Source organism: Mesocricetus auratus, unplaced genomic scaffold (assembly GCF_017639785.1).
Source record: "Mesocricetus auratus isolate SY011 unplaced genomic scaffold, BCM_Maur_2.0 Super-Scaffold_100025, whole genome shotgun sequence".
In the NCBI taxonomy this organism is placed as follows: domain Eukaryota; kingdom Metazoa; phylum Chordata; class Mammalia; order Rodentia; family Cricetidae; genus Mesocricetus; species Mesocricetus auratus.
Window position 1 is genome coordinate 26,893,404 of NW_024429206.1, and position 15,673 is coordinate 26,909,076.

A 15,673-nucleotide genomic window follows, 5' to 3' on the forward strand; every position below is an offset into this window, starting at 1 on the left:
AAGTATCTAGAACTCAAAAGAAAAACGGTACCACATGAGAGATGTTCCTTATTGGGTACCTGGACGGCTCCCCCACCCCCGTCATCCATCCTTCCCTTCATGGCCCCCTGAATTCCCAGAAATTTGGGGAGGAGCTGACCCCCACACACTTTGCTTTTAACTATTCCTCAATTACCTCCCCAAACAAAACAAAAGAGGCAAAAGGAAATCCTCCACACGGACATCTCAGCATAGAGAAGCTAAGACTTTCAGACTTCTCCTTCCCAGGTATGTGCAGTCACAGGCAGTGCGGGAAATTTTGGGGGGCAGGGCTACCAGAAGCACAAAGGGCACTCACTGAAACTTCAATTCCAGATAAGCAATAGCTCCCCATCCCCAATACCCTCTTAGTGTGCACGGGACACACTAATTACTCTGATGGGGCTGGGTCTGTGATAGAGCATTGACCTCGAATGCAAGAGGCCCAGGGTTCTGATCCCTAGTACTGCAAAACACAAAATCAACTCCTATGGCTGCGCACGTGGCTTGGTTGGTCCAGTGCTTTCCCGGCATATATGAAGCACTTCATAAAACAGGTACGATGTTCAACACTTATAACCCCAGCATCTCTAGCGGTAGAGGCAGGAGGATCAGAAACTTCATGTTTATCTATCCTCCCATCCATATTGAGTGTGGGCCAGCCTAGACTATGTGAGACCCTGTTTCAAAATATAACGAAATTCCAAACGCATCTGCTGGGTGGGATGTGGTTGGCACATCACAACCCCAGCATCCAGAAGGTACAGGCAGCAGAGTCATCCCTGGGACCCAGGTCACTCTGCAGCAAACCCTGTCTCAAAATACAAGACGAGGGAGGGCTCAGAGCTCAGAGGGCAGCGTCTGCCTCACGCACAAGGCAGGGTTTGACTATCCTAGGACGCAGAACACAACCAAACAGTAAAACCTGTTGTGTAGCTGACATTCTATTTTTAGCTTTTCTTCCTGACTACGAGGACCCAGGTCCCAGGAAGACACTAGCAGGAAGCTGTCCTTGACCTCAGGGTGGACACCAAGTCTGCTTCAACAAAGACAGAGGCAAGACAAATCCAGAAACACTTTTTCCTTTTATTTCAGAAGAAAGGAAATAAAGGCAGCCGCTTGGCCAACTCCACCACATCCACAAAGCGGAGTGGGGGTGGGGGATAGGGCCAGTGTCCCACAAAGCAGCCCTTCCCCCAACTTGTCCCTTCCCTCCAGGTGGCAAGGTTACAAAAACATTAACTAGTGGTTCCTCCCCTGGCTCTGGCTGGACACTGGAGCCCAGGAGGAAGTGGGGGCAGGAGAGGGAAACCCCCTCCCAGGCAGAGAAGCTGCCCTGGCTGGCTATGGGGAGGGGTGGAGGTAGGTTTTGGGGCAGAGGGGAGAAAAGAGCCCTGGAAACCTTTTCCCTTTAACCTGACGTATTTATATATTTACAGCAATGGAGGACAAGGGAAGGGTGGAGGATGGCTGGGGTAACATTGGTTCCCCCAAAGAGGGGAATGAGAGCCACTCAGGATCCCATCCAGGTCACATTTTACTGCCTTCTGGTCCTAAAGCCTCCACTGGGAAAGGCAGAGGATGGAGGGAGGGAATGTTGGAATCAAGGGCCGGAGCCACAGCTCCTTCCAAAGGTGAGGTGGCCGAAGAAAAGCAGCCGGCTCCCACCAAGAGAAGGGGTCGGGGGAGGCGGGGGAAACAGTCCACAAGTGCTGTCTCTTGGCTTCCCCAGTTCCACAGGGTCCCCCGGCTGGCTGACGGGGCTATGCCAGGCCCATCTCCTCCAGGACACTGCGTGGCGACTCATCCTCCTGAGACAGACAAGGGTGACGCAGAGAGAGACACCAGGAAGGGCAGACAGGGTGGGTGAGAAGAAGGGGTCAGAGTCAGAGGAAACAGTCAGTTGAGGGGGCACCACAGGCCTCATGATGTCACTCCCAACACCCACAGTGGCAAGGACAGGTACAGACCAAGTTCATCACCACCCGTAATCTACGGCTCTGAACTGGGGAGCAGGTGTGCAGCCTCAGAACCCACGGGCAAGGAGCACGGAGCCGGAGGGTGCAGAGGAACCCTAATCCCCAGGAGGGAGGTAGTGTGGATGCTTGGTCCACGCCTTTCAGAGTGGCGAAGGCAGGGAGACATGGGTAGCAGCCTGCCCGGGGAAGTGAAGGCAGACTTCAGAGTGATGAGTCACTAGGGTCTAGTAACTAGGGGACACACATGCATCTGTGTGTGTGTGTGTGTGTGTGTGTAAGGGAGTGAAGGGAACCTATACTAGTGGGCTGACCTCAAATTTCATTCCACCATTTCTCCCCCTACAGAGCCGGCCTCCCTCATCGCCCCCCTTTCTCCCCCTCCTCAGAGCCAGCTCAAGCCAGCTTGCTCGTCCCTGCAGAGTCCTGGTGACTCATCTCCCTGCACCAGGGCTCAGCAGCAGCATAGCAGAGAGGGGACAAGCAGCGATGGGTAGAGGGCTGGGGGTGTGCCAGGTAGCAGGGAGAACGAACAGATGCCCTCCAAGCCGGCCCCAAGTTCCCACGGCCGTTTGTCCCTGAGCAACAGAGGGGTGTGTGTGCACATGTTAAAAGGGAGGATTAGGCAGAGCTGGGAAGACTGCTCAGTCATTAATGCATCTGTCGTGTAAGCATAAGGACCTGAGTTCAGATCCCCAGCAACCTTGTAAAAGCCTGGCATGGAGGTATGGGCCTGTAGTATGGGAGTTGAGCCAGGCAGATGCCTGGAGCTCAGTGGCTAACCAGCCAGGCTGGATGGGTGAACTCCAGGCTCAAGGTGAGACTGTCTGAAAAAGTAAAGACAATGATTGTGGAAGATACCCAATTTCAACCTTTGGCCTCTACATACATACCTGTGCACATATACCCTTCACGTTACACACAGGAACATACAGACAGGCAAAGTAGGGATCAAGGCCCGGCGAGGGGGGGGGAGAGAACGACAGACAGACAGACAGACAGACAGAGGCTTATCTACCATGAACCATTCTCGGATTCTCTGAATAACCCTTACCATCAAGAGAACCATTAAACCAAAGGAGACTGGGCCAGGATAAGACAGACATCTTGGGAAGGGGACACAGCTCGGAATGAAAGAGGACTAACTGGCAGGAGTGGGGGACGGGCCCACCCACCTCCTGCTCCAGGGTTCAGGACCCAGGACAAGTTAGACAGCAGGGCGTGATGGGGGCCAGACGCCACAAGGAGGGGGGCCCACTCGTCGACGGGCACGGTGTCCAGGGGAGGGGGAGTCCCCTCGGCCACAGCGTTCCTCCTCCTCCTCCTCCTCACTGTCCCTGGCTCGTACCTCCTGCAGCAGGTCAGCCTGCTCAATGGCCTTAAGCACACTCTTCTTGGAGGTGTCCTGGACGTCCCCACCCATCAAAAACTCATCCAGGATGAAGTAGGCTTTCTCAAAGTTGAAGATGATGTCCAGCTCACACACCTGGAGATGGGGAGAGGGCAGAACTGAGCATCAAGGTGTCCCCCAGCCTTCCTCCTTCTGCTTTAGGTCCCTAGCCATGTAGTCCAGGCTATCCCTGAATTCACTATATAGCTGAAGCTATCCTAGAGCTGGCTCTCCTGAGATTATAAGCACGCGGCTCCACACCGCACCACGTGGGGCGCGTCCGGCAAGCACGGCTGAGCTGCAGGCTGAGCCCACAGAGAGCTTCTCCCGAGTCTTAGTGTCTTAGATCCTCCCCTCCGTCCTCTCGGCGGCTCTCTCTCAGCCCCTAATCTTCCCGCCTCAGCGCCATGCCTTCTCATCCTTTTTTTTTTTTTTACACAAACCTATACACATTTGTTCATAGGACTTAATACAGCACAGTACACATGAAAATTGGGAACACTGCTCATTAAACCTAACTTTAAATTTCAGTTTGAAATACAAAATGGAGTTTCTCTAGAGAAACGACCAGTATGAAATGCACCTTACCTTGCTCATGTATCAAGAGAGCATTGGTAAAAGCCAGTGACCCAGGCTTCTCTCACTTTCAGTTGAAACGAGCATCATGGTAAGTATAAATGAGTAATTTCTTTTATGGAGTAGCAGAGAGAGTGAGTAACCCCTTCAGGAAGGAGACTGTTTCATTTCCTCCCAGCTTGCCTCCTCGTCCTTTTATAGCCTGCCTCCTATTCTGGACCAGGAAATAAAAGTCTGTGGTTGCTGTTGCCTTTCTCTTAAAATCTCCAACATGGCTCTGCCAGACCCTGGGCTAGCTTCTAGCCTAAGCATCTTGGGACGGAGGAGAATATCAATGGTCTTTGCTTTAGAAGACCCACGGTGATCTCTGTGAGTATGAAATTAACTATGCACATCATAGAATATCTATGAGCCTCGGTTTCCCCAAAAATGGAGATGGCAATCGTGACTCCTTGGAAAGATGAAGAACCAACCAGAGAACCTCAAAAGGATGTGGGGGTGGTGTAGGTCTCTTATCTCAGACATTCAGGAAGCTAAGGCAGAGGGTGGCCTCCTGGGCTATGGAGTGAGTTCAAGGTCAGCTTGGGCAATTTAGTGAGATCCTGTCTCAAAATAAAAAACAAAAAAGGGGCTGAGGACATGGGTCGGCGGTAGAGCACAAACTAACTTGATGTGTGAGGTCAAGGTGCAACATCTAATGTCACAAAATCAACTCAGCCTGGTGGCTGAATGCTGGCTGTGGTGGCGTGAGTAAGAACGGCCCCCACAGGCTCGTTTATCTGAATGCTTACTCACCAGGGACTAGAACTGTCAGAGAGCATGAGAAGGATAGAGAGCTGTGTCACTGCGGTGGGCTTTGCTCTTGATTCAGCACCTGCCTGCACGCCACCACTCCCCACACCCACGATGATAATGGAGCTGTAAGCAGGCTCCCAATTAGACGCTTTCTCTTACAATAGCTGCCTTGGCCATAATGTCTTTTCACAGCCATACAACAGTGACTAAGACACCTGCTTAGCATGGGTCAGTTCCCAGAACCACGTAAACTGGGTACGGTGGCCATAACTGTGACCCCCAGGACCTGGGAGGTGGAGGGGAGAGAACTGGGAGTTCAAGGCCGCCCTCAGCTGCAGTGAGATGCAGACCAACCGAGGATAATACACACGTGCTACTCGGTCTTAGAAACAAAAAAAGGAAGTGGGTGGTGGTGGCACACACCTTTAATCCCAGCAGAGGCAGGTGGACCTTTGTGAGTTCAAGGCCAGCCTGGCCTACAAAGCTACAGAGAGAAACCCTGTCTTGAAAAACCAAAAAAACCAAACAAAACCCAGGCAGTGATTAAAGGCGTGTACTAACAAGCCCGGTCATGGGGTATATATATATTTTTAGTACTTTAGATGTATTTATTTTTATGTGCATGAGTGTTTTGCCTGCATGCATGTATATGTACCACCTGCTTGCCTCAAGTCCGAGGAGTTGGGTCCCCAAGACCCATGTCAACAAAGCTGGGTAAAACGGTGCTGGATATAATGTAATCCCATGCTGGGGGATGTGGAGACAGGCGGGTCCCCAAGCTGAGCTGAATCAAGGACTTCCGGGTCAGTGAGAGACCCTGCCTCAACAATCAGAAAACACCCAAACAAACAAACAAACAAAAGGCTCACAAAACAAACAAGTGAACCAAACCAAGGAGGGAGCTGAAGAGATGGCTCAGTGGTTAAGAGGACACACTGTCCTTGCAGAGGACATGAGCTCACTTCCCTACGAGCATGTGCCGGGGCTCACCACCACCCATGACTCCGGCCCCAGGGAATCTGATGTCCTCTTCTTTTTTGACCTCTGTAGGCATCTGCACTCACATGACATACCTAGACAGACATGCACCTAGACGGACACGCATACACATCAATAAAATCCAACTGACTGTGGTGACGCACACCTTTAATCCCAGCACACAGGAGGCAGAGGCAGGTGGATCTCTGTGAGTTCTAGGGCAGCCTGGTATACAGAGCTGGTTCCAGCTACACAGAGAAATCCTGTCTCCAAAAACCAAAATAAATAAATAACGAAAAAAAAAGACAGAGTGAAGGTCACCTGAGGAACACGAATTTGTGTTGTGAACACGCGCACGTGCGCACACACACACACACCTTCTCCATGCATGCACACACACACTGACATACACACACCCCCCCTACCTACCTCTCCATGTACACATGCATATACTGACATACATTCTCTCTCTCTCTCTCCAGAATATCCCTGACATGTTTCCTGACATGCCACGGTCAGGAAACCCTGTAAGATGAGACCCTGGTCCCTGCCTATACTCAATGCCAGTCTCCCTCTGCTGCCACCTCTCCACCCACTGAGGTACACCCCCAAGCTGATTAAGGGCCACAGCTAATAGGCTTAGAGCTTAAAGGGGAGATTAATTACAGGTTCTGTGCCCCAACACCACCTCCCAACTGAGACTTCCAGGGCAGGGCCCAGATGAGTGCTTGGCAGGACGATGGGACGGCTCGGCATGGGCACAGGGGTTCATGGGGAGACTTACACTGCCAAAATACTTGTCCAAGAGCTCTACGTATCGGTGGATCAGCTCCAGTGTGATCAGCTCATTGTCCTGACCCTCGATGGCACAGCAGAAATAGAGACTGGCGTACCTGGGGAGGAAGCCGGGACGCAGTGAGGAGTGGGCTTCAGGGCCCCGGGGTTCCAGACTCAGCCTGCCCACCAGGCTGAGGTCCTCCAACTGTCCTAGACATGGTGGTCCCAGCCGTACAAAGACTAACATCTTCCCAGTGAGCTTCAGAAATACAGTAGACCCATTTCCTCTCCTTCTTGCCCTCTGCCCCGCCTGGCTGGACTCAGCATAAACCTGGCCAGTTTACGTGCTCAGAGCAGAAGGGGCTGGAAAGGATCTGTGTGGGAGTGTGGGCACGTGTATTGGGAAAGATGGGGTGAGGCCTCCGTATGGCCAATGAGACCGGGAGGGACCTGTATGTGGGTGGGAAAACCTCCAGGGGATGTGTGAGAGGCCGTGTCAGAAAACCAAGTGGGAAACAATAGTTCAGATGAACTTAGAAAGAGGAAGAAGGCATTCATGACCACCCTGTGGATTCTCTCTCCGACTTCAGAGACAGAGTTATTTCTCAGTCATTTTAACCCAATGTGAACTCCAGCACAATTCATGTACACTTAGTAAATAAGTGGCTGGCTGGCGTGTCACCTTTTGTAGACAACTTTGAGGTCCCTCCACTCCAGGAAGCTGCACATCTTGGGCTTCCGAGCCAGCACAACCTGCATGAGCTCCCGGACCATCTTCTTCCTCTCCTTGTCTGAGGTGGCCAGGTACCATTTTTGCAGCCGAAGTTTCCCCTGCCGGCTGAACAGCAGCATAAATCGCATCTGGAAGGGAGGGAGGACCAGAGCTGAGGGGCAGAGCTTTGCATGAAGGCAAAGACCCAGCTCAGCAGTATTCATCACTGCCTTCTTCAAAACTCTGACCCAGCTGGCAACACTGGGTAGAGAAGAAGAAAGTTCTTCCTGAGGGAAAGCCAAAGATTTTTAAACCTTTGTTTGGGTTCGAATCCTGGCCCTTCTAGCTGAGTACAACTTCAGGAAAATTAATGCTGGGTCTGCAAGAGAGCTAAATTGGTGCTTGCTATGGAGACTGATGACCTGAGGTCAATACCCGTGACCCTCATTACAGAAGAGAACCGACTCCCATGAGCTGTCCCCTGATCTCTACACTCCTGCCATGGCAAGCACCCGTCCACACCAATAATGATAAGTAAACACAAGAACACTTTATTACACGTGTGTGTGTGTGTGTTTGTGTGTGTGAGAGAGAGAGAGAGAGAGAGAGAGAGAGAGAGAGAGAGGATGGCTTTTTGGAGCTGGATTCCTGCTCCAGGAATCAAATTTAGATACCAAAGCCTTGACAGCAAGTGCCTTTGCCCACTGATCTATCTTACTGGCTTTGCAAAAAATTGTCTTTGAACCTCAGCTTCTTTACTTGCAAGATAGAAACAATAAAGCTACCTTCCTTATAGAATTCTTTTAAGATTTGCTTTTCTTATTTTTCAAAGATTTATTTTACTTTATGTGTATGAAATATTCACATGTATACATGTATGTGTGCCACACACATGCCTGCTGGACCCCGAGAACCAGGGTTATAGATGGTTATGAGTCACCATGTGGGTGACAGGAATCAAACCCAGGTCCTCTGCAAGAGCAACACATGCTCTTAAGCACCGAGCCATCTCTCTAGCCCGTTATTATGTTTAAGCATATGTAGCATGTGTTGTGTGTCTATATACTGGGTATGTGCACATGAGTGCCGGTGCCCATGCAGGCCAGAGGCATCCGATCTGGAGCTACAGAGGGCTGTGAGCTGCCTGACCTGGGTGCTGGGAACTGAACTGGGTCTTCTGGAAGAGCAGCAAGCACTCTCAATGGCCGAGCCACCTTAGGGGATTCTTTTCTTTCTTTTTTTTTTCGAGACAGGGATTCTCTGTGGCTTTGGAAGCTGTCCTGGAACTTGCTCTTGTAGACCAGGCTGGCCTCGAACTCACAGAGATCCACCTGCCTCTGCCTCCCAAGTGCTGGGATTAAAGGCGTGCGCCACCAACGCCCGGCCACCTTAAGGGATTCTTAAAGGAGTTAATTTATGGGTCTGCCTGGTGCACAGTAGGCCCTGTAACATGCTAGGTGCTGCTATTATCCCTTGACCTCCTGTTTCCTAACCTTGTTTTCCATGAGGAATAAGATGCCCAGAGTCATGATAAGCTGATGTCAACAGACTACAGTTCTGCTCACGTTCTTCTAGACCCATGTCTCAGAGACAGCCGGTCTCCACCCGATCCTGACTAGCCCTCAGATGCCCCCTGACATGCGGCTCTCTGTGCCACACTTGTAGATCATCTCCTCTGTATACTGTACATATCTCCCAACTGCACTTGGTACCGAGATCGTCAGCTCTTGCCTTCCTCTGTCATCCGCACATGGTTCCTAGTGCTGGCTTTCTTTCCGGTTTTTTAAAATGTTACTTTACGGGGGGGGCATTCATGGAAGTCAGAGGATAACTCTGTGGAATCACTTCTCTCCTTCCGCTGTGAGGGTCCAGGGATTGAATTCAGGTTGTCAGGTGCCTTTACAAGCTGAGTCATCTCTCTGGCCCTCTTTTCTTTCTCTTCTTGAGGCAGCGTTTCAAGTAGCTCAGGCTGACCTATATTTCCTATGTAGCCAAGGCTGCCCTTGACTTTCTGATCCTCCTGAGTGCCGGGGTTACAGGTGTGCCCTAAAAGGGATGGCCTTTCTTCCCAGCTCCTCAGAGTGCAGTCACCCAGGATGGCTCTCCTAGGTTAGGTCTGTGGGGTAAGAGCAAGCAGAGTCCTCGTTGCTTCCTGGATTAGTTTCTCCCCAGTTGCAGGGGCTCCTGATTCCATCTCCGGAACTCAATTTCCAGCAAACAGATCTGTAGGCATGGGCCGGGCTGGAATCTCTGGGTGTGTGCGGCACTTCCAGCTTCTAGGTTATAAATTAAAAGGAACAAAGACCCCCCCAGAAACTAGGGGCGGTGGTTGGGGGGGCGGGAATGTGAAGAACTGAGGAAGCGGGGTGCAGCTAAGACAAGGTGACAACGGCGGCAGGAAGACGGAAGGCCTGGGTTCCGGAAAAGAAAATGGACTGGGGAGGGTGGAAAGCTGGGAGCACCAAAGTCAGGGAGTCTTCCCGAGCCTAGGTTCCCCACCTGGGCCGGAACTCCGAGCGAGCACAGCCCAGGAACCGAGGCAGGAGGTTAACTCCGGAGACCCGGAAACTGCCCCTCCCACACCGCGGTCCCGTGCGGGCCTCCCGGGGAGGGGACTCGGCGACCCGCGACCCTCCCGGTGACCCCGGTGCCCCGTTCCGCGGGCGGCTCCCTGCAGCCCTGACCGGGGGCGTCTCGAGGCCCGAACCGCGAGTCCCGAGCGCTGCAGCCTGCTCAGGACGGTCCCGCCACCCTCAGCCCGGTCCCCTCTCTCGCAGCCAACGAGACTCCTCCCCACGTCCCGAGGGCCATTTCCAGCTCCCGAGGTCGGCTCGCCCAGCCGCCCCGGGAAGAGGATCCCCAGCGGACCCCAGGGAAGACAGGGCGACTCCTACCAAACGCTGCCCCTGCGGACCCCCGCAGGCACAGCCCACGCCCCTCGGGTCCCCCGTCCCCCTCCCTCTCGGAGCTGCCTACCATCCTGCAGCCTCCGGCCCGGCGCGTCCCTCTCCGGCCACCGTAGAAGCCAGCTCCGCTCCCCGTCGGATTCTTTTCTTTTCCCTCCCTCTCCGCTTGAAGCCCCGCCCCCTCCCGGCCTCGCCGCCTCCCGGCGCGGCCGCATTGCGCAGGCGCCGACGCTGCAGCGCTCGTCCTCTCCCCGGCCCCCCTCCATCCATCCCACCCGGCACGCGGGAGGGGCTGAAGGCGGAGAAGCGGAAACCATGGCAACCAGGTCCTGGACTTCAGCTTTGCAGAAGCTCGGTTGTCATGGTGACAAGGCTGTCTGGGTGGGCTGATTGGAGGATGGGACGGGAAGGGCCTCGAGCTTTGGAGCATTTGTGGGGGGAAGGCGGGAGAAGGGTGAGAGGTGGATGCACGATCCTCAGGGTTGATGAAGAAGCGAGGGATGACTCGGGGGGCTGAACCCGGTGGGAAAGGTACGTAGAGAAGGAGGAATCACCGGCCAAAGGGTGGTGATGGGGGGAAACAGAGTAAGTAGGGCGGCTGGGGGGACAGAGTCCACGAGCAGCTCCCACATCCTGTCCCCAAAGCAGACAAGGCGGGTGTGGTGCCGCACACCTGTGGTTCCAACACTTGGAAGGCAGAGACAGGAGCAGCTTGTGGTTCCAGCGCAGCCTCAGCTAAGTGGCGTGCTCGAGAGAGCCTGTCTTAAGCAACGTGACGGCTCCAGCCACAGAGCCCCCCAAATCCTGCAAGCTGTCGACACTCTGACATCACACAGTCAAGTACCCCGGTTTGTACGCGCCACCACGCAGCACGCTCCCGAGCAAGACAAAATAACATGTGAAATGTAACCTTAAAAAAATTAGCCGGATGCCGGGCGTTGGTGGCGCACGCCTTTAATCCCAGCACTCGGGAGGCAGAGGCAGGCGGATCTCTGTGAGTTCGAGGCCAGCCTGGTCTACAAGAGCTAGTTCCAGGACAGCCTCCAAAGCCACAGAGAAACCCTGTCTCGAAAAACCAAAAAAAAAAAAAAAAAAATTAGCCGGGAGTTGGTGGCACACGCCGTTAATCCCAGCACTTGGGAGGCAGAGGCAGGCAGATCTCTGTGAGTTCGAGGCCAGGCTGGTCTACAGAGTGAGTTCCAGGACAGCCAGGGATACACAGAGAAATCCTGTTTCTCTCCTGAAGCCTCAGACTGTGTGAAATCGTGTACTGAAGTTTCCCTATACCTATAATAAAGTTTAATTTACAAATTATGCACAGAGTGAACCTAAGGACCAAACCTAATAATACGAGATTAGCGGTGATTAGCGGAGAAGAGCGGGTGCTACCCTTGGAGGGGACTCTAGTTCAGTTCCCAACGTCCCCACTGGGTGACTCACGAGTGCCTGTAATTCTAGCTGCAGGGATCCAGCACCTTCAGGGGCATCCGCACGTCTGCAGGCACGTCTGCAGGCGTGTGCCCATACACATGCGCACATGGATAAAAATAAAGATAAAAAAAATCCAAAGGATGACCTAGAATGACGGTGACAACGTGTCTCAATGGCGTTAGTGCCATCCCCGCTTTTGCGCTTTAAAAATCACTCGGCAACTGTCTCCCACATAAGGAGGGCCTGGTTTGGTCGCCTGGAGTCTCCACAGCTGTCGGTCTAGCGCTCACGAGCTCCGCCAGCTTGGCTCAGCCGTCTCTGTAGATTTCTCCATCATGAGCCTGACCTCCCTCGCTCACGCGTTTCCCTCCTCCCTCTCTTTGATTGCATTCCCGGAGCCCGGCCTGGCGCTTGGTTGTGGATCTCTGCGTCTGGTTGCATCAATTACTGGAAGAGGGCTCTATGATGATAGTTGGGACGTTCACCACGTTGATTACAGGGGAAGGTCAGTTTGGGCATCCTCTCCACTGTTGTTAGGAGACAGTTGTGAAGCTGAGGGCGCCCCTGGCGGTAGGACCATGATACAATCCGAGTACATGAGCTGGCTTCTTGGAGCCCATTCCCTATGGTGGGATGCCATGCTCAGCCTTAATGCACAAGAGAGGAGCTTGCCAAATTTTGTTGACTCCTCATGGGAACCCCTACCCTTGAGGAGGAGTGGGCTGGGCGGAAGGATGAGGGGAGACAGTAAGAGGGGTGGGAGGGAGAACTGTGGTTGGAATGTAAAACGAAATCTAAAAGAATAAATAAATTATAGAAAAAAGTCATTCTGCAAAATATGGGGTATTTGGCCGGGCGTTGGTGGCGCACGCCTTTAATCCCAGCACTCGGGAGGCAGAGGCAGGCGGATCTCTGTGAGTTTGAGGCCAGCCTGGTCTACAAGAGCTAGTTCCAGGACAGCCTCCAAAGCCTCAGAGAAACCCTGTCTCAAAAAACCAAAACAAAAAAAAATATATGGGGTATTTGAGCACGAGCACTGTGCTCAACCTGACAACCAAGATGGCCGCTAAGTGATTAATGTGTGAGTACAGACAGTGTGATGATTTGGGACGGGTGGGGGGGACCCCATAGGAATGGCATTTGATTTAAAGCTCATGAACTGGGGCTGGGGTGTGGCTCGGTTGATGGAGTGCTTGCCTCCCCTGTGTGAAACCGTGGGTTCTGCTCCCAGCACAGCATAACTGGGATGTGGTGATGGTGAACACCTGTAATCCCAGCCTTTAGGTGGAGGAGGCAGGAGAATCAGGGGCTGAAAAGCATCTCCCTCTACATAGCTAGGTCCAGGCCAGCCTTGGGCACATGAGACAACAAAAGGCCAGTGAGATGGCTTAGCAGGTAAAGGCACTGGTCCCCAGACCGACCCTGACCCGAGTTTGATTCCTGGGAGTAATAGAGTGGAAGGAAAAACTGATGCCCACAAAATGTCTGTCACCCATGTCATGGCACGTGTGCACACACACACACACACACACACACACACACTAAAATAATGCATGTGAATATAAATAAATGGGAAGCTTGTGAGTTGTTTACTTCTGGGTATTTTCCATGAGATATTTTTGGGATACAATTGACTTTAGGGAACTGAAACTACAGCGACCACAGCTAAATACAGTAGTGGGCAAGGAACAAATCTATCTATCTATCTATCTCATATTTTTATTATTATATTATATTTTTATTATTTTTAAACATTTGGTTTTTTTTTTTTTTGGTTTTTCGAGACAGGGTTTCTCTGTATTGTTTTGGAGGCTGTCCTGGAACTCGCTCTGTAGACCAGGCTGGCCTCGAACTCACAGAGATCCGCCTGCCTCTGCCTCCCGAGTGCTGGGATTAAAGGCGTGTGCCACCAACGCCCGGCTTGTTTTTATTTTAAATTGTGTGTGTGTATGTGCGCACATGTGTGTGTCTATGTATGTATGTATGTGGGTATACTCAAATGAGTCTGGGTACCCTTAGAGGCCAGAAGAGACTCTGGGATCCCCTGGAGCTGGGTCAGAGACAGCAGTGAGTTTCCTGATGTGGGTGCTGGGAACTGAACTCGGATCTCTCAATAGCAAAGCCTTCTCTCCAGCCCTGTCTTTTATTGTTATCATTCATTTTATTGTAAGTTTTAGACAGAATCTCATTATGTAGCTCTGGCTGGCCTGGAACTCGTTCTGTAGACCAGGCTGGTCTTGAACTCACAGAGATCCACCTGCCTCTGCCTCCCGAGTGCTGGGATTAAAGGTGTGGGCCATGCTCCACGCCAACCCAGCCTCACCCCCACCCAGTGACAGCTTTGTTTCTTGATCCTGGGCCATACAAATGCTATTATTTTTGTTTTCTCTTGAAGAAATTGCTAGTAGAGTCTTAGGTGTTGTCATTATTCCTTGTTCTTTGGTGTGGATGTAATATCCTGGATTGGTTGGAAGGTAACCCAAAACCCGTGGCATGGAATCTTGTCTTTAACTCTTACTAACTTTATCTCTTACTGCCTAGTTGTAGGTGAGCCATTTAGCTCACTGTCTCTTTAGTTTTAATTAAGTTATTTTTATTTTATTTGCATTGGTGTTTTGCCTGCATGTATGTCTGTACTAGGGTGTCAGATCTTGGAGTTACAGACACTTGTGGATGCCGGGAATTGAACCTGGGTCTTCTGGAAGAGTGGTCGGTGCTCTTAACTGCAGAGCCATCTCTCCAGTGCCTCCCCCATTCCTCCCAAAAATAATGAGTTGGGCTGGAGAGCTGGCTCAGTGGTTAAGAGTGCTTACTGCTATTTCAGAAGATCCAGATTCCGTTGTCAGCACCCCCACTGGGCAGCTCACAACCCACTTGTAACTCCAGCTCTACAGGATCCGACGCCCTCTGACCTCTTTGGGCACCATGTATGCACACGCTACACATAAACTCATGCAGGAACACACACACACAAAATAAATAAATAGATTTTTTAAAAAAATGAAGGGTTGGGCCGGGCGTTGGTGGCGCCCTGCTCTCCCCTCTCTGTAGTAGAGGTATGACCACACACAGTTCTCACATGTAGTAGAGGTATGACCACACACAGTTCTCACATGTAGTAGAGGTATGACCACACACAGTTCTCACATGTAGTTCCCATGAGTTGTTCCCTGAACTCCACTTGTATTACGGCAAGTGCGGTGCGTGGTCTGTCTCTGTCTGTCTGTCTGTCTGTCTGTCTGTCTCTCACACACACACACACACAAATAAACATGAAAAAGAAAAGAGAGTCAGAGAGCTAGCCAGCAGCCTGCTAAGTTTGGAAACTTCAGAGATGGGAGCCCCTACACTCCCTGGAAATCTGAGAATTTCTAGAACTCCTCATCGCATGCAGCCTGCGTAACTGCAGAAAAGAGGCAATTCACCAGAGAACTGTCGGGGAGATGAGTTTTGCAGACACGGCTTGCTGGGGTGGGGGTGGGGGATGGGCATTGTCCCTGCGTGGTTGCCTGTCTCAACTTCGTACTTCCCAAATGGGAGAGAGCAGCAAGATGCTGAAACAGATAAGGAGGTGGGCTGACAGCCCTACTGACTGTTCCCTGCTGACAGCCCTACTGACTGTTCCCTGCTGACAGCCCTACTGACTGTTCCCTGCTGACAGCCCTACTGACTGTTCCCTGCTGACAGCCCTACTGACTGTTCCCTGCTGCACCAGGCCGGTGGCTCAGTACATTGCTTGGTTAATATGATTGAAACTCTGGGTTTTCTCCCCAGCTGTCTGTGGTGGAACACACTTGTAATCCCAGAACTTGGGAGGTAGGGGCAGGAGGTTCAGGAATTCAAGGTATTTAACAGCTACATAGTGAATTCAAGATCAGCTTGGGCTATGTGCGATTTTGTATCCAAAACAAAACAAACAACCAGAAAACAAAGCAAACAACAAGAAGAAACCAGGGCCAGAGAGCATTTGCTGCACTTCCAGAGGACCTGAGTTTGATTCCCAGCACCCACGTAGGGCAGCTCACAACCCTGCCGGTAACCACAGCTCCTGGGATCCACCACGCACTTTTTACATCCTTGGGCACCTGCGCATACACGCACACACTCTCGCACA

General features: G+C 52.0%; 1 protein-coding gene across 1 annotated transcript; it reads right to left on the minus strand.

Annotated features, from left to right (window-relative positions):
• Positions 1-1,084: 1,084 nt before the first annotated feature.
• Ap1s1 (adaptor related protein complex 1 subunit sigma 1) lies at positions 1,085-10,301 on the minus strand. Its single transcript, XM_040731053.1, has 5 exons — positions 10,199-10,301; positions 7,193-7,371; positions 6,518-6,626; positions 3,343-3,480; positions 1,085-1,829 (listed from the first exon to the last, which is right to left on the minus strand). The coding sequence occupies exons 1-5, from the start codon at positions 10,199-10,201 to the stop codon at positions 1,782-1,784; spliced, it is 477 nt and encodes a 158-aa protein (XP_040586987.1). The 5' UTR covers positions 10,202-10,301; the 3' UTR covers positions 1,085-1,781.
• Positions 10,302-15,673: the final 5,372 nt, after the last annotated feature.